The following is a 17,870-nucleotide window of genomic DNA, read 5'->3' as shown; positions in this document are numbered from 1 at the left end:
TGACATTTAAGATACTGAGCTATAACGCTTTGCTTGCCGTGGATGAAATTTTAACTTTTAAAACTGTCTTGGGTATTGGTGGAAACAGAGTCTATGAGAATTCCATTATCTTAACTGAGAAATACAATAATTTTTAATGTATATATATCCTTTTTTCTGATTATAAAATTTATGTATCTGTACATATATCATTCATCATGTTGTCTACCTTAAACTAATGCAATGTTTTAATTATATTTCAATAAAACTGGGGGGAAAACCTGGGAAAAATAAAAGTTATGTATCCTTCCTATAAAAATTCAAACCATACAGAAGCATATAAAGTAAAAAATGCAAGTTCCTTATAATTGTCAGCTAAAAATTGTTGCTCTTCATGTCACCCTACAAGAATGAAGTCACTAGCCACTGCAGTCTTTGACCTTCAACATCCCCTGAAAGGAGTTCAGGGGGGAGATCAGGAATGAGGCACTCTGCACTTGAAAAAACTGGCAGAACAGGCCTCCAGATAGTTAGATATTTTCGGGAGAAGATTTTAGGAGCCCAATTTCTTGCATCTTCTCATATCCAGGAAAGCACCGAAATCATTAACAGAAACATCTGCTCCTCCTGACTAGCAGCTACCTTCTTGTCACTAGCAGCAACCCTCTGCCGAAATGTGTGTGTTTGACTGCATGCATACCCCTTCACCTAAATTACATATATACTGACCTCTCCCTTATCTCTTCGGAGCAGTTCCTCAGAGCTAACTGAGAGGCTGCATCCGGGACTATAGGGCTCACTTTGCCCCAAATAAAACTTAACTCACAACTCTCATGTTGTGCATTTTTCTTCAGTCAACATAATACAGCCCCAAGAATATCACTCTTAACAGTTCCCTGATCTTTCTGTATATTTATTTTCTTTCTTTTTGCTTGTCAGTTCTTGGGCCTTTCAGTCAAAATCACTAGAAACACGTGAATATATAGATTAAAAAACAGCTGTTTTAATGTAGGTTTTACATACCATAAAATTCACCAATTTCATGTGTACAACCCAATGATTTTTGGTAACTATAGAGTGGTGCAACCATCACCACAACACATGTACTTCTTGCAAAGATACAGTTACTAGCTCTTCCTTTACAATATATAGAAAACATTTTTTGTGTCACTATATACAAATTTACCTTATCCTTTATAAAATCTGATTCACAATATTCCTTTGTATAGTGGATACACTTTAATTCACTTAACATGTTCTCCATTTAAACAATTTCAATGTTTTTCCGAAAAAAAATTTTTGAGCAGGGAACTAAAATGGTGAAAGTGGATTGAGATAATGAATCTGGAGGCAAATGAAAAAGGGTAAAATGGTGGAAGAGAGTTTCCTGCAATAACCCAGCTCTAAGATTAGACCAGGAAGTGGCAGTGGCTTTTTCCATCACTCTTGCATCCATCAGATGCTCTTGTCAATCTGCAAGCTCTGCCATTTCTAAAAAACAGGTAGCTGTCCTGTCTACCTTAACTCATAACAGTCCTTCTCCCGCATTTCATCTTTGCCTGTTGAAGTCCTATCTTTCCTTCATGATAGAGAATACCACACTGCCATGATTAACCCTGGAAATTATCCCTCCCCTTCAATTTCTGATAGAGAGCTGAGTCCTTCTTTTCTTCCTTCCACAAAGTACTTTCCTTCCAAAGGCAGTGCAATGCAGAGGTTAAGAGCAAAGACTTTGGATCCGCCAATTTACTCTCTGTGAACTTGGTTCCAAACCCAAATGCTCAGCGCCTCAGTGTCCTGACCCATAAAATGGGGAGAAGTGTATTCGGCGTTGTTACGAGGATTAAATCAGATACCAGATGTAAAGCGCTTAGAATAGTGTTTGATGCGTAGGAAGCGCTGAATAAATGTTGGCTTGCATTTGATTCCTGCTGGCGGTCTCTTCGCTAGGGTAACACTCCAGGACAGACACCAGTCCGCGCAGCTTCCCATGCGGAGATGCGGAGGCTGCGGCCCAGCCCCTCCCGCGCCAGGCCCAGGAGAGGGGAACGCGGTCATGTGATTGAGTCAAGATGGCGTCGTCCAGCTCTTTGTGGCTCTTGGCTCTCGCTTTCCTGCCGGGGTCCTGCGCTTCCCTGGCGCTGGGGCATCTTGACCCGCCGGCCCCGCTGCCTCTGGTGATCTGGCATGGGATGGGTAAGTGAAGGAGGGAGTGAGAAGAGAGTCAAAAGGTTTTGGCGACTCTTTACCTCTCCAAACCTGTATTCGCTTCTGCAAAGTGCAAGTGTGGAGGGCGAGGACCGTGGTCACACAGCACCCGGCAGTCCCCACGGTTTAGGATTTGGGGGTTACTCTGCATTGGAAAGGGAGATGCGGAAGGAGCTGTCTTTTGGTGAGCGCTCACAGAGTGCTGTGCACTGCGGTAGGGTTTTACGTGGTGTCCTGGTTTAATCCCCATGGCAGTGGCGTCCGGGTGCAGCATCAGACACTTGCTCGGGGAAGGCTGGGCTGTGGCTGCATGACCGGGGCATCCGTCCTTTTGTTCATTCACACATTGAAGAGATTTGTTAGGCACCAGTAGTTCGTTTGACACATAGTTATTGAATACCTACTGGATGCTGAGGATACAGCAGTGAACGAAATAGACTAAATTCTTTGCTCTTTTAGAACTTTCCAGTGGGAGAGACAGACTATAATATAATATAATAATATAATGTAACATAATATGTCAAATGGTGATATGTGAAATGGAGAAAAATAAGGCAGAGAGGGGGATAGGGACTGCAAGTGGGGGCTTGCAGTTTTATAGAGCAAGGTCAGGAAAGGATTCACTGAGAAAGTGACACCTGAGCAAAGACCTGAAGTCGATGAGGGAAGATGCTGTGTGAATATCTGGTGGAAGGAACAGCAGATGCAAAGGCCATGAGGCAGAAGTATGTCAGGTATGGTGGTATGTTCAAGGAACAGCATTCAGGTCATTGTAGCTGGAAGAAAATAGGTGTTTAGTTCAGGGATGGGAGGGGGATGGGGGTGGCCTGCTGATGTCGTTGGGCCTACTAAGGCTACTGTAGGAACTTTGGCTAGAATGAGATGGGAAGTTCTCGTGGGTTTTGAGCAGATGAGTGACATGATCTGATTTGCACTTTAAAAGCACTCTAGTTGCTATATTGAGAATAGATTGTAGGGGGTCATGGACCTTTGCAAGGAGAAAAGTTAGGAAGCTTTTGCAGTAATCTAAACAAGAGGTGATGGTGACTTGAAACAGTTTAGTAATAGAGGAGATGTTGAGAAGTGGTCAAAGTTTGGATATAGTTTGAAGATGGAACCAACGGGATTTGATAACAGGTTAGATGTGGGATGAGAAAGGAGTCAAGGATGATTCCACGGGTTTTGGCCTGGACAGTGAGAAGGGTGATGTCATTTTACCAAAATGGGGAAGCCTGTAGGGTGAGCAAATTTGGGATGAAAACCAAGAGTCTGCTTTCGGACTTACTAAATTTGAGTTGTTTGTTACACATCCAGGAGATGTAGAGGCATTTGGAGTGTGGAGTCCAAGACAGATACAGGCTGGAGATTAAAGTTGGGAGCCTTTGGCATATGGCTGGTGTTTAAAGCCATGGAACTGGGTGAGATCACCTAGGGAGTGAGTGTACACAGAGGAGGGAAGAGGTCTAAAGACTGAGACCTGAAGCAGTCAGGTCTGGAGGTTGAGGAGATGGGGAGGAATTAGCAAAGGAGACAGTGATGGAACGACTAGGGAGGTGGGAGAGTCAGGAGAGGGCAAAGTCCTGGAAGCCACATGAAAATGTTTCAAGAGGAAGGGAGTAAAAAACTGTGAGATGTTGATGACAGGTCAAATAAGATGAGGGCTGAGAATTGGTTATTGGATTTAGGAATAGGAAGATCACTAATGACCTTGACAAAAGCACTTTTAGGGGAGTGGTGAGAGTGAGAGCCTTTTTGAAATGGCTTAAAGAAAAATGTTCAGAGTGGAATTAGAGTCAGTAAATAGAGACAGTTCTTTCAAGGCTGTGCCAGGGCCTGGGGCTACTACAGTGGAGTTAAAGGAGAACAGGGGAGCTCCATGCCCTCCCAGAGCACAGTCACTCTGTATGGGAGGCAGTTAAGTAACCCACAATTATAGTTTAGTGCAAGAAATCAAAGATGCTTGAGGCCTTTTCCTTCTTTAAAAACAAATTCTTAAGCTTATTCTCAGGTTGAAAATGGGATGATTAAATTCAAACTGGAAAATGATCTCAGCCCAGTTCTCCCACTCAGCGGCCACTTTGCTTCCTATTCTTAGTTCTGGTTCCTTGAAACAGGAAAAAAAAAACAACAAAATGTAAGTTCAAGGCCAGCACTTACATGAACGCAAGAGTTAGCACCTCCTTAAATTTTGTGTCCTAGGCGCTTTACTTGTCTTACTGTAGTCCTGGCCCTAAAGAGAAATCAGATTCCAAAGTGTTTTTGAGTCTATTAACCCCAAATGTTCTAGATGATAAGGGAATCTGCACCCCTGCTTATTTTCAGTTGTGAATTTGGTGTCCCCATTATATTGTGTGGGCTTTTGAAGTTTGTTATTACCTGATGAACATGAGCTGAGCAAAACATGTTGTTCTCTCTTTTTGTTGTTGCTGAGGTGAAATTCATATAACATACAATTAACCATGTTAAAGTATACAATTCAGTGACATTTAGTGTATTCACGTTGTGCAATCACCACTTCTCTCTAGTTTCAAAACTTTTTCATCACCCCAGAAAATACCTCTACCCATTAAGGAATCACTCTTCATCCCCCACTTCCCATCATCCCCAGGAAATGTTCAGTCTGCTTTCTGTTTCAATCGATTTGCCTATTCTGGATGTATCATATAAAAGGAATTATACAATGTTACCTTCTGTCTCTGGCTTATTTCACTTATAATAATGTTTTCGAGGTTCATCCACATTGTAGCATGTGTCAATACTTTGTTCCTTTTTATGGTGGAATAATATTTTATTGTATATATGTACCACAATTGTTTATCCAGTCATCCACTGATGGACATTTGGGTGTTTTCCACCTTTTAGCTATTACAAATAATGCTGCTTTAGTCTTCTACAAACCTCTGTAGGGACATACGTTTTCACATCTCTTGGGTGTGTATCCAGAAGTGAAACTGATGTGTCATATGGTCATTGTATGTTTAAGTTTTTGAGGAACCATCAAATTGTTTTCATGGTGGCTGCCCCATATTACATTTCCACCAGCAATGTAAAGGGTTCCTATTTCTCCCTATCTTTGCCAACACTTGTTATTTTCCATTTTTAAATGAATTAATTAAAAAAAAATTAAAGCCATCCTAGTAGTTGTGCAGTGGTATCTCATTGTGATTTTGATTTGCATTTCCTTAATGAGCACTGATGTTGAACATATTTTCATGTGCTTGTTGGCCATTTGTGTATCTTCTTTGGAGAGATGTCTGTTCATGTCCTTTTCCCATTTTAATTAGATTGTCTTCTTGTTGTGGAGTTGTAGAGTTCTTTGTAGATTCCACGTATTAAACCCTTATCAAGTATATGTTTTCCAAGTATTTTCTCCCATTCTGTATGTTGTCTTTTCACATTTTCATTAATGCCTTTAAAGCACAGAAGTTTTTTTAAAAAAATACTTTTTTTTTTACTCATGAGTTTCCACGATTGCCTTTGTTTTCTAGGAGACAGCTGTTGTAATCCCTTAAGCATGGGCGCTGTTAAGAAAATGGTCGAGAAGAAAATACCTGGAATTTACGTCTTGTCTTTAGAGATTGGGAAGACCCTGGTAGAGGTGAGGCCCCTCACGGCTCTGTTCCTTTGAAGGTTTGCTGACTGATTTCATAGAATACACGATTAAGATGCTTAACCTTGTATTTTTAGCAGCAGATCATACAGTGATACTTTAGTTCTTGAGTGGCTTCTGTGAGGGTACCAACCTAAACAGGTTTGCTCTTAGAGAAGGTGCCAGTGAGAGTTTTCAGCTGCATCCTTTCACTTCTCGTGGCTCTTCTTTTAGGATGTGGAGAACAGCTTCTTTTTGAATGTCAACTCCCAAGTAACAACAGTGTGTCAGATTCTTGCTAAGGATCCTGAATTGCAGCAAGGCTACAATGCTATGGGATTCTCCCAGGGAGGCCAATTTCTGTAAGTCCCTTTTTGTTATATCACTTACATGGAACTGATTATTTTTCCCTTTGATTCAGATAGATCTACCCATTCATTTCTTTTGGAATCTTCACCTATTTTGGAAGGGAAACTCTTCTAAAATATCCCCATGGAAGAAGTTCTATGGAGCTTAACTTATTTTCTGTGAAGGAATAAAGATTTGTTTGGCGGTATCAGAGGAAAGTCCTGAAACTTTGTGGCTTTGGGGAGCCACAGAGGATTAAGTAGCTTAATCTGGGAAGTTAACTGTTTTTTGTTTTTTTTTAAAGGAGAAAAGCTGTGGTTTTCTTTTTTTTTTTTTGAAGATGTTGCAGGTAGGAGTTTATTAATTAATTACTTTATTTTTGCCGTGTTGGGTCTTCGTTTCTGTGCGAGGGCTTTCTCTAGTTGTGGCAAGCGGGGGCCACTCTTCGTTGCGGTGCGCGGGCCTCTCACTATCGCGGCCTCTCTTGTTGCGGAGCACAGGCTCCAGACACGCAGGCTCAGTAGTTGTGGCTCACGGGCCTAGTTGCTCCGCAGCATGTGGGATCCTCCCAGACCAGGGCTCGAACCCATGTCCCCTGCATTAGCAGGCAGATTCTCAACCATTGCGCCACCAGGGAAGCCCTGGGAAGTTAATTGTTGATGATACATTTCCATCTGACAGTTGGAACTGATAATCCTTTTTTTTCTCCAGGAGGGCAGTGGCTCAGAGATGCCCATCACCTCCTATGATCAATCTCATATCAGTTGGGGGACAACATCAAGGTAACTTTGTCCCCTTTGCCTAAAAAATTCTAGCAGCTCTATTTGTACAAGAAGTCAGCCATCCTTGCAAAAATCCTGTTTTTCTAATTTATAGTAAATTAGCCAGGAGAGATGATGAAATCGGATTCCAGAGGCCTGGAACACAGGTGAATCATTAGGTTACCACCTACTTCTCTCTAATTTAATAGACATGATTTCATGGAGGTGAGGTGGTTGCAGCCATGTAACAGGTGGTGGTTTAGGAGTTAGGAAAGTCCAACAACCTTTCCTTTTTCTTTTCTTTAAAAAATTTATATATTTGTTTGTTTTTGGCTGCATTGGGTCTTTGTTGCTGTGTGTGGGCTTTTCTCTAGTTGCGGCGAGCAGGGCTACTCTTTGTTGCAGTGCGCGGGCTCCTCATGGTGGTGGCTTCTCTTGTTGCGGAACACGGGCTCTAGGCGCGTGGGCTTCAGTAGTTGCGGCATGCTGTCTCAGTAGTTGTGGCATGTGGGCTCAGTAGTTGTGGCTCTCAGGCTGTAGAGCGCAGGCTCAGTAGTTGTGGCGCACAGGCTTAGTTGCTCCACGGCATGTGGGGTCCTCCCGGACCAGGACTCGAACCCGTGTCCCCTGCGCTGGCAGGCGGATTCTTAACCACCGTGCCTCCAGGGAAGTCCCCCAACAACCTTTCCTGTTTTCTGACATGGGTGATGTCCTACTGAATTTACACTTAGGCAAAGAATAGTGTCTAGGCTTTTTGTTAATTTTATAATTAACAGTAGAGATTAAATCTTTCAAAAAACAACAGGCTTGCTATTTAGACAGAATTATTTACTTTTGGGGGAAGATGTGTCTTTGGGATAGAACGTTATCTCTGTTCTGATGGATATAGCTGTTAGCTGGTAGGGTGTAGGAACAGACGGATTCTCCTTATAATCAGGAAACTGGCTTCACCCAATTAACGGTTACTGATGGGCAAGTAATTCGGTATCGTAGGTCTGTTTCACAGATGAGGGAAGCTAAAATAAGACCCTGCCCATCTTGTGGGAATTTTTCAGAGGATGAAATGAAATAATAGGTAGGAAAATACTTTTTTAAAGAACACGTATCATTTAAATGCAAGTTGGTAGGAACAGCTTTATCATTCATTCATTGATTCTACAAATATTTATTAAAAACCTAGAAACAAGACAGACAAGGTTTCTGCCTTCATGGAACTTCCATTCTAGTTGGGGGGAGAATAGACATGAAATAGGTAAACAAAATAAATACAGATAATGGTAACTATGATAAAGAAAGAAAAATAGGACAATAGGAAGAATGGTGGCTGTATTGGTGAAAGGTGTGGGCTCTGGAGCCAAACTGCCTGTGTTCATATCCTGGCTCCATCACTTACTGTCTAACCTTGGACAAGGTATCTAACCTCTCTGTTTGAAAGTTTCCTTAAAAAAAGAAAAAAAAGTTTCCTATCTGTAATATGGTGCAAATGATTCTACTCTACAGGGTGGTTATGAGGATTAAATTAATTATTGCCAATATATGCTTAGAACTGGTATGTCTGGTATCCCCCAAAATGTTATTAATGAAGATGATGAGGATGCAAGTATAATTGGGGGAGGGGAAGGAACTGGGGTTGGGCACTGCTTGAGTTAGGGCACTCAGGTATGACTTCTCTAAACCAAGACCCAAGAGATGAGAATGAGGCCAGCCATTGAAGCAGTAAGAGAAGTACATACTCCAGAGAGAAGCAGATGCAAAGGTCCTGAGGCAGAAAAGAGTGTGGGAACACCAGGAGGAAGCTGGTTATAGTATTAATTCTCAAAACACTATTTTCTTGAGGAATAAATGAACGAGATCAGGGTCTAGTTCTGGTTTTGTTTCTTGCAATGCCCTGCACACAGTAGGTATTCAGTACATGACTACTGAAGGCATGGATGTTTGTCTTCTACTACTATAGGTGTTTTTGGACTCCCTCGGTGCCCAGGAGAGAGCTCTCACATCTGTGACTTGATCAGAAAAACACTGAATGCTGGAGCTTACAACAAAGCTATACAGGAACGGTATGTATGGTTAGCTGAAAAGGATACAGAACTGTCACTAATGAAAATATCATGCTGACTTTCATGCTAACCGTGATTCTAGGAGTAGTTGCTAGTGATTTTCAAATGAGATATTTATTGTAAATATGTCTATACTACCTGCTTCATTTTATTGTAAACCTACAACTGCTCTAATATTAATTTAAAGGAAAGGAAGACATTTTTTCTATAAAAGAAGACAGTAATTACAACAATTTTTTTTTTTTTTTTTTCCACTTTTCGGCCATGCCACGAGGCGTGTGGGATCTTAGTTCCCCAACCAGGGATTGAACCCTGGTCCCCAGCAGTGGAAGTGCAGAGTCTTAACCGCTGGACCACTAGGGAAGTCCCCACAACAATACATTTTCATCTGTAAAAATAAAACCAAAAAAGCCTTTAGAAAGTAGTAAGCCCAAGGAATTGCTGTTAATATTTGGAGGACAGATTCTTTCTGTTGTCAGCAATGAGGGGTTAGCTTCCTACGTCAATGTCCTTAGCTACCTGTGTTTGGGTACTTAAAAATATACAGAATCACTTTCAGAGTGTGTTCTCCTTCAGTTGTTTCCAAACTTAAATTATACATCAGACCCCCTGGGAAATTCATTAAAAATGAATTCCAGGGCTCCATCCCTAGAAATTTGAATTCAGTAGGTCTGGAGTATTCTGGGTGATAACTGAGATTTGGGATCAACTAGTATGGTTTTGGTATCTATCTTATGGGTCTTCCAAGTGTATGATTCTTGTTTGATAGCAGCTTTTCAATACAACACTTCCTTGAAGGCCTGTCCAAGGTACAGCCTTGTGAATGACTGGCCTGTAGAAAAGACCTGCAGCTAGCTAGCTCTCTTTTCCTTTCCTACCCATTGGCTGGCTACACGTGTAGCCACAAAGCTGTCTTGGGTCAACAGTGCCACCTGATGGTCAGTGAAGGAAACTAAGAGACTTTATATCTCGACCTCCTACCCACTCAGGCAACTCAAACCACTGCTAAGTTTTACCCCTTCCCTGGTTTGTCTAGTCACAGCTTGGTTATTTATGTCCCAATATTCTCTGTTCTCATGGGTATGTATGATCTGTTTAAGCTACATTGTTCTTTATTCTTTACTCTTTATTCTTCTAACTATTGCCCAGATGCCTCAGAAAGAATCCACCCTTTTCTTTCTTTGTGTTTCCTTCTTTGGTGAACCAAACACAATTGGGATTATTATTGACTGTAGAGGAGCAGTCAGCTGGGGGGTGGGGGGACAGTGACACCTAAGTACTGATTAAAAGTGGTACATGGATGTGTTTATCTTCACTTCCTTCTTAACCTTTAATAAACTGGTAGCAAAAGAATAAAAAGTGATAAACCCACAAGGGCAAAGAGAACAGGAGAGGAGAGAAGAGATAATAAAAGACATCAACATTTTTTTTTAAAGACAGAGAGCAAATTAATGAGTGATAACTGTTTTAGTAGAGCAGAAAATTCTGAAACCTTTATGTCTGTGGAGGGATACACTGACAAGAAGGAACCAGCTTCACTTTTTACAGTCCCAGAAAGACTCAGGAATTAGATGCCTAAGATACCTTGGAAGGTAGAGTAAGTGCATGGGACTTTTTGTTGAAAATCTATATAAACAATGATCAAACTCCTTAGTTCCCTGAAATGCACGTCCAAGTGACTGCTCTTCCTCCACCCTGACAAGAGAAGCCAAATTTATTTTCCGGAGCAGTTTGACTAAAGAAGTACCAAGGGAGCTTCCCTGGTGGCGCAGTGGTTGAGAGTCCGCCTGCCGATGCAGGGGACACGGGTTCGTGTCCCGGTCCAGGAAGATCCCACATGCCGCGGAGCGGCTGGGCCCGTGAGCCATGGACACTGAGCATGTGCGTCCGGAGCCTGTGCTCCGCAACGGGAGAGGCCACAACAGTGAGAGGCCCGCGTACCACAAAAAAAAAAAAAAAAAAAAAAAAAAAGCAGTACCAGGGGAATTCCCTGGCCGTCCAGTGGTTAGGACTCCATGCTTCCACTGCGGGGGGCATGGGTTTGATCCCTGGTCGGAGAACTAAGACCCTGCATGCCGTGTCACATGGCCACAAAACAAAAAAAATTAATTAAAAAAAAAAAAGCAGTACCAGACTTCGAGATAACAAGCACCTGACAGTGGTAAGACACCATATTGAAAACCCACCCCGTCCCATTCTGCTCCTAGAATGATAGCAGCCAGGCTTATTACCTGCTAGGCAGAAGTTTGACGGATCCCTCTTTGAAAAAACTGATTGGTCCCAGAGAAAAGACCTATAGGTTCATGTTTTGGAATCCTTCAAGAAGTTAGGACTCCTCCTGACTACCATGTAGTCAAGCCACCAGTAGATAAGCTCTGTTCTTGCATGAAGAACTTTCAGTCAGCTTCTTTAAATACGAACAGTGACCCAAGGACCCCCAGTCAGACATCTGGGGAAAGCTTCCAAAATGAAAGACCAAAACAAGCAAAAAGTAAAAAGGAACTTGGAAGAAACAGATGGCAATTCAAGGAGCTGAAGAAAACCTTAAGAAAAAAAAAAAAGCCTGTATTATTATCTTCAGAGATAAGAGATCATCCATGATGCTAGAAGAGAATGCAAGTAAAACCAGTCATCCGAGAGAAAGAGATCCTGGAAGTTAAAAATAAGATAACCAGAACAAAAATGTGTTAGCGGTATGGGAATATAAAGTTGAGGACATTTCTTGGAAATTAGAACAAAATCTCAATGAGGTAGAAAAAAGAGGGGAACAGGTAAAATTAGAGAAGCCGTTCAAGAAGTTTAATACCTGCCTGATCGGAGTTTCAAAAAGAGAACAGAGGAAAGAGTGGATTGGAATTATCAAAGAAGTAATATGAGAACACTTCTCAGAACTATGGGACATGAGTTTCCACATCGAAAGGGCTCACCAAGTAATCAGGGGTGAAAAAAGACCCACATCCAGGTATATTCCTGTGAAGTGTCAGAACACTGGGGGTAAAGGGCAGAGCCCCGTGAGGCCGCACACTGACTCCCTGACAGCAAAACTACTAGCTAGAAGGCAGTGGTGCAGTACCTTTGGCTTCTAAGAAAAAATGATTTCCAATGTAGAATTCTCTACTGAACCTGGAAGTAGCAGTCAAATGTGAAGGGAAAATAAAAGACATGGCCTTCCATATTCTCTCTCTCGGGGGTTGTTGGAGAGGCTTAGTGCTACACTGTCCAGCTGTGTGGCCTTGGATGTCCTTGAGCCGACTTCTCACCTCCAGCACGAGGCTAATAGTGCTTTCCTGAAGGGTTGCTGTGAGGATTAGACCAATGGTGTGTGAAGCTCTCAGTGCAGTGCTCAGCTCGTGGTTAGTAGGCAGGGTTGGGCTGGTACCACTAGTGGTGCTGTGTTGAAAATATTTATTCAACTTTAGCTTTCTCTTTCCTTTATTTATAAGTATTGCAGTGGTTGTGTTGTCTCTAAGTTTTAGTCGCACTTAAAATACTTTGTTCGTAATTTAATCAAGTACTGAACTATTACTGTTTGCCAGGCCCTATTGTAAGTCTTGCGGATACAGTGGAGAATAAGACAATGAGGGTAACATGCTCTTGTAAATAAGACATTTAGGGTAACATACTCTGTTTACTTGGGGAAAGGGGGTCACCAAGTAAACAGATGCACTAGATAACAGTGCTAAGCCCGTGGCAGAAAGAAACAGGGGGCAGCAATGGACAGTAATGGAGGAGGTGCCTACTTTGGACAGAACGGTCTTTGAAGAAAAGGTATTTAAGCTGGGACCTCAACGACGAGAAGGAGCATAGGAGATGCTAAGAAAAAGTGGATCAGGCAGAGGGAACAGAAGGCTCTGGTCCTTTGTCCCTTTGAAGTCTCTTGGTGGCCTGTGCACAGGGGCATGCCCCGGGAGTGCTGACCGAAGTGCAGCTTGGTCACCTTTCTTTCTTTTCCTCCCACAGCCTGGTACAAGCAGAATACTGGCACGACCCCATAAAGGAGGACATATACCGCAACCACAGCATCTTCTTGGCAGATATTAATCAGGAGAGAGTAAGCACCCAACCCAGGCTCCCATAGATGTGCATTCATTTTCCTGTTTGGGGCATTATAAACAGATTAGCAGTGACCATTTACTCAGAATATCCCAGGAAACAAGAAGTTCTGTTTCTTGGGAGGCGGTGCTTATGAGATTCAGTTCCTTTTAGGGAGGCTGAAATTCATGTGGCTTTCTTCCTGTAGGTTCTTCCTCTTTCCCAGTGTTGAAGCAGCAGGGTAAGCTCAGTAGGTGCTGGCTGGCTTACATGGAACTTCAGCTGCTGCCATACTGAGGGAGGCCTTTCTAGTGGATCCTTTTTGGGTCATATTTTCTCAGAAGAGTAATTTACTTAGAAGAGAGACTGCAGAGGGGACTGAGTGTGTCCCAAAGATGAGCATGCTTTGGGAGATTCTGGTAAACTAGATGGCTCAATTTATATTGGGCTTATCCGGAGGTTTAAAACAAACAAAAACAGAATTTGAAGGGAGTCGGTGGGAATAGAATAGTATAGCAGAACCACTCAGAGTTTGTAGTTTCTTATTTTGCCTTGGCTTTCTCTGGCTAGAAGCCTTGAACCTATGTGATGGGGGCCTTTGGAGTGCAGTGACGGATTCATGGTGGCACCAGTATGCCATGGTTGGTGGGAGCACTGTCAGTCAGATAGGATGGTAAGAAAAGGCTGTACCTGGTATATTCTGGGAAGGAAGCTAGAAAAGCAGCCCATACCATGGAGAAGAAACATGGTGGCCCAGGGTCAGGGAGACCAGAGCACTGAAAGGTTTTAATTCCCCAGCTATAACCTGATGGTGGTGTCCCTGAGGTACTTACTGTTCGCCTTTTCTCCAGGGTGTCAATGAGTCCTACAAGAAAAACCTGATGGCCCTGAAGAAGTTTGTGATGGTGAAATTCCTCAACGATTCCATTGTGGACCCCGTGGATTCTGAGGTGAGATGCTGCTTAGGCCACAACGTGCCAGGAGACCGTCAGAGTAAATGGCATTAAAACACAGCTGCATGACTTCCCTGGTGGTCCAGTGGTTAAGAATCCGCCTTCCGGGCTTCCCTGGTGGCGCAGTGGTTGAGAGTCCGCCTGCCGATGCAGGGGACGCGGGTTCGTGCCCCGGTCCGGGAAGATCCCACATGTCGCGAAGCGGCTGGGCCCGTGAGCCATGGCCACTGAGCCTGCGCTTCCGGAGCCTGTGCTCCGCAACGGGAGAGGCCGCAACAGTGAGAGTCCCGCGTACCGCAAAAAAAAAAAAAAAAAAAAAAAAAAAAAAGAATCTGCCTTCCAATGCAAGGGACACAGGTTTGATCCCTGGTCGGGGAACTAAGATCCCACATGCCGCAGGGCAACTAAACCCGTGCAGCGCACCGCAACTAGAGAGAAGCCTGCACACCGCAACTACTGTGCCCTGGAGCCCACATGCCACAACTAGAGAAACCTGCACACTGCAACTAGAGAGAAGCCCGCAATGAAGAGCCCACGCGCCGCAACAAAGACCGAGTGCGGCGAAACTAAAAAAAGACAAGAAACAAATGAACGAATAAAAGCCCACAGCTGCCTGCTGGGAAAAACTGTCAGTCCCTTTCACCCACCTTTGTGTAGAGCAGGGGTTCTGAGGTCTATAAATGGGACATTGAGGGTTGTAGCCCCCCAACCGCCCCAAATTGTGTGCAAACTTAGTTGACCCTTGAAAAACGGGGTTAGGGACGCTGACCCTTTGCACAGGCAAAAATCTACATATAACTTATAGTCGGCCCTCAGCACCCACAGTATTGGAAAAAAATCCACGTATAAGTGGACCGGAGCAGTTCAAACCCATGTTGTTCAAGGGTCAACTGTAGTTGCACCCTCTGAGGAAGGGTCTATAATTTTTATCAGATTTTCAGAGATCCGTGATCCAAAAAAGGTTCAGAACTATGAGTCCAAAGTCTATAAATTCCTGAGGTTCACATTCAAGGTGCCTTGACCTGTCTTCGACCTGTCTTTCCAACTTAATCTTAACTTCATGACCACTTCATATCCTCTCTCATCAAGCCATACTGTATTACTTGAAATGCCCCGGGCCTGGCATGTGCTTTTTCTTTTGTGTGTCTGTGTTCCTTTGTTCATGCTTTTCAGTCTCTAAAACGCCCTTCTCCGCCTGACAAGCTTCTATTCAGCTGTCAAAGCCAATCTCAAATGTCACTTCCTCCATCCAGGGTGCCACCCCTCTTCCAAGCAGAATTTGCTACCACCCACCTGCTTTTTTTTTTGGTCGCGCCACACAGCACGCGTGATCTTAGTTCTCAGACTAGGGATCGAACCCACGCCCCCTGCAGTGGAAGCGCAGAGTGCTAACCACTGCACCGCCAGGGAATTGCCTTTGCTCCCTCTTTTAAAGAATCATCAGCCTCTGTTCTATCAGCATTCATCACATTGTGTCAGAGCACCAGGGACTAGCAAACTACACCTGTGGGCCAGATCCAGCCTGCCACATGCATTTGTATGGCCCACAAACTAAAACTGGTTTTTATATTTGTAAATGGTAGAAAAAAGTCAAAAGAATATTTGATGATGTGAAAATTACATGAAATTCAAATGTCAGTGTCTATAAATAAGGTTTCATTAGAATGCAGCCATATTCATTCCAGAAATATTGCCTGTGGCAGCTTTTGCATTACAATGGCAGCATTTAGTAGCTGCAACCACGTGGCCCTTGAAGCCTAAAATATTTTGTATTTGGTCTTTATGGAAGTTTGCTGACCCCCATGCTGAACAGTTAGTTGTTTCTGTGCATTGGACTAGAGCTTCTTGCAAACAGGGACTGTAAACATATTCATCTTTGAATATTTAGACTTCAGCACAAGGATTTTCACAGAGTAGGTGCTCAATAATTGTCGGAAGCAGCAATTCTGGGGAGTTGGAAAGCTCTTTGGAATGATTAACTCATACCTCAGGACCCACCCTTAAGAAGAGATGACTCAAGACACGCTGTTTTCCCTCCTCGCTGCAGTGTTAGGGTGTTCAGTTTGTTGGTAGTCTTAGCTACTAGCCAGTCTTAAACCAGTTTGGCAGTATGCGCCATGTGTCTGATCTGACCTCACTTCTTCCTTCTCTCCTGCAGTGGTTTGGATTTTACAGAAGTGGCCAAGCCAAGGAAACCATTCCCTTACAGGAGAGCACCCTGTACACACAGGTAACTGGGGAAGAGAGGCGCAGTCCTTTTCAGCTCCTGCTTCCGGAAGCCGCTAGGTGCTTTGGTGACAGACCTTGTCTTGTACACCCCAGCACAGCAGGTACTCAAGAAGCGTCTGACTCGTGTCTGATGTGGACGAGGCTTGTTAGGCTGTTGACTGTTGCACTAGCTTATGAGGCATTGGTTTACCGAAGCCTACATCCTGAAGGTTGAAGGACCTGTACGTCATGTTTTCAGGCATGTACAAGGGACACATCATCTCTGACTCCTTCCTTCTGATAACAAGGTTTAGAACCAGCTTCCTTTGCTGAGGTGTAGTCCACTACAAATCCAAGAAGCCCCCACGCATGACAGAAACATAGAGGGCTGTTACTTTAAAACAACAGATGCGCAAGTCCTGTTTTTAAATCAGGCACTGACACGGGGAGCTCCTCCTGCAGGAGACTGAGGAACAGAGCTGTGAATTTTAATTTTGTTCAGCAGTAGGTCCTGTTTCTCAAGCACAGGTGGCAGCATTTCACCACCTCCAGTTCTGAGGCCTTCCGTACTCTTAAGGCTTTTATCTTGGGAGATACTCTCCCCAAAATGCAGAAGTGTTACATCTGAACCACTTGCCTTCTTTCTATTCAGATTCCTCCAAGTAATTTCCGAGACCAATTGTCATCTCTTGGCTTTTCTCCTGCATCTGGTGCCCCATCTTGGGTGAGGTAAAAGGAAGCTAGGATCTGTTAAGAGTTTTGGATATTACAACTAAGAACTTGTCATGAAACTCAAACTGATGGTAGCTACAGCAGAAGCAACATTCTGGCACCATCATAACTGCTCATCTTCCCACCCATACTTGTTCTTCAGCACCCCAGCTGTGGGTCATGACATGTTCAGCTACAGGATATGAAAGTGTCTGAGTTTTGTTATCTAAGGGTTGGATCTGTTGTAAGTTATCTAGCTAATGTTCTCTTGTCTTTAGCTCAGTCCCACTTAACTTGACATTTTGAGGCAGTTTTGTCCATGGCTTGCCCACTCATAGGTGGTCCTCCAGAAGCTTTGGGAAACTTTTCAGAAAGCAGAATATAAAACTGTATAGAATAACCTCAATTGCACATACATTTTTAATGCTTAGGAAAAAAACTGGAGGCAAGTATCCTTTTTGGCATTTTCAACAATGCACCTAAATTTTAATACTCAAAAGAAAAAAGACTGCATTTTGAGAATATATCTCGTTAACTTTCTTTACGATTTCACTGTGAAGCTTTTCATTAAGCCTCTTGATTAATTATGGCCTTTCTCTCCGCAGGACCGCCTGGGGCTAAAGGCAATGGACAACGCAGGACAGCTGGTGTTCCTGGCTCTCGAAGGGGACCATCTTCAACTGTCTGAAGCATGGTTTTATGCCCACATCATACCCTTCCTTGAGTGAAACCCTTGTAGTTTGCACCAGAGCTCAGGGAACCCCTCACACTTCCAAACCAGTTCCCTCCACGCCCAAGCCTGAGCTCAGATCCAGCTAGAAACTAATCCTTCTCTTGTCACCGTCTAACATGCCCTGCTTGGAAAGATCCAAGATAGGAATCTTATCCTTTGCCTCATCCTATCAGCATATGGTGTTGAATGCAAGTTTAATTAGCTAATAACCACGGAGATTGTTTTACAACCCTTTGATGTGGTCAGTGTTTTAGGAATCAGGAGTTTGCTGCAGGTCAGTGGCAGAACTGT

At 43.4% G+C, this 17,870-nt stretch overlaps 1 protein-coding gene across 1 annotated transcript; it reads left to right on the top strand.

Moving 5' to 3' along the window:
• Positions 1–2,051: 2,051 nt before the first annotated feature.
• PPT1 (palmitoyl-protein thioesterase 1) lies at positions 2,052–17,574 on the top strand. The gene is made up of 9 exons (XM_065891936.1): positions 2,052–2,175; positions 5,676–5,785; positions 6,011–6,138; positions 6,836–6,906; positions 8,840–8,942; positions 12,903–12,993; positions 13,826–13,924; positions 16,086–16,157; positions 17,452–17,574. The coding sequence occupies exons 1-9, from the start codon at positions 2,052–2,054 to the stop codon at positions 17,572–17,574; spliced, it is 921 nt and encodes a 306-aa protein (XP_065748008.1).
• The last annotated feature ends 296 nt before the right edge of the window (positions 17,575–17,870 follow it).

Source organism: Phocoena phocoena, chromosome 1, assembly GCF_963924675.1.
Source record: "Phocoena phocoena chromosome 1, mPhoPho1.1, whole genome shotgun sequence".
NCBI classification, from domain to species: domain Eukaryota; kingdom Metazoa; phylum Chordata; class Mammalia; order Artiodactyla; family Phocoenidae; genus Phocoena; species Phocoena phocoena.
This window is presented reverse-complemented; position numbering and strand designations above follow the sequence as displayed.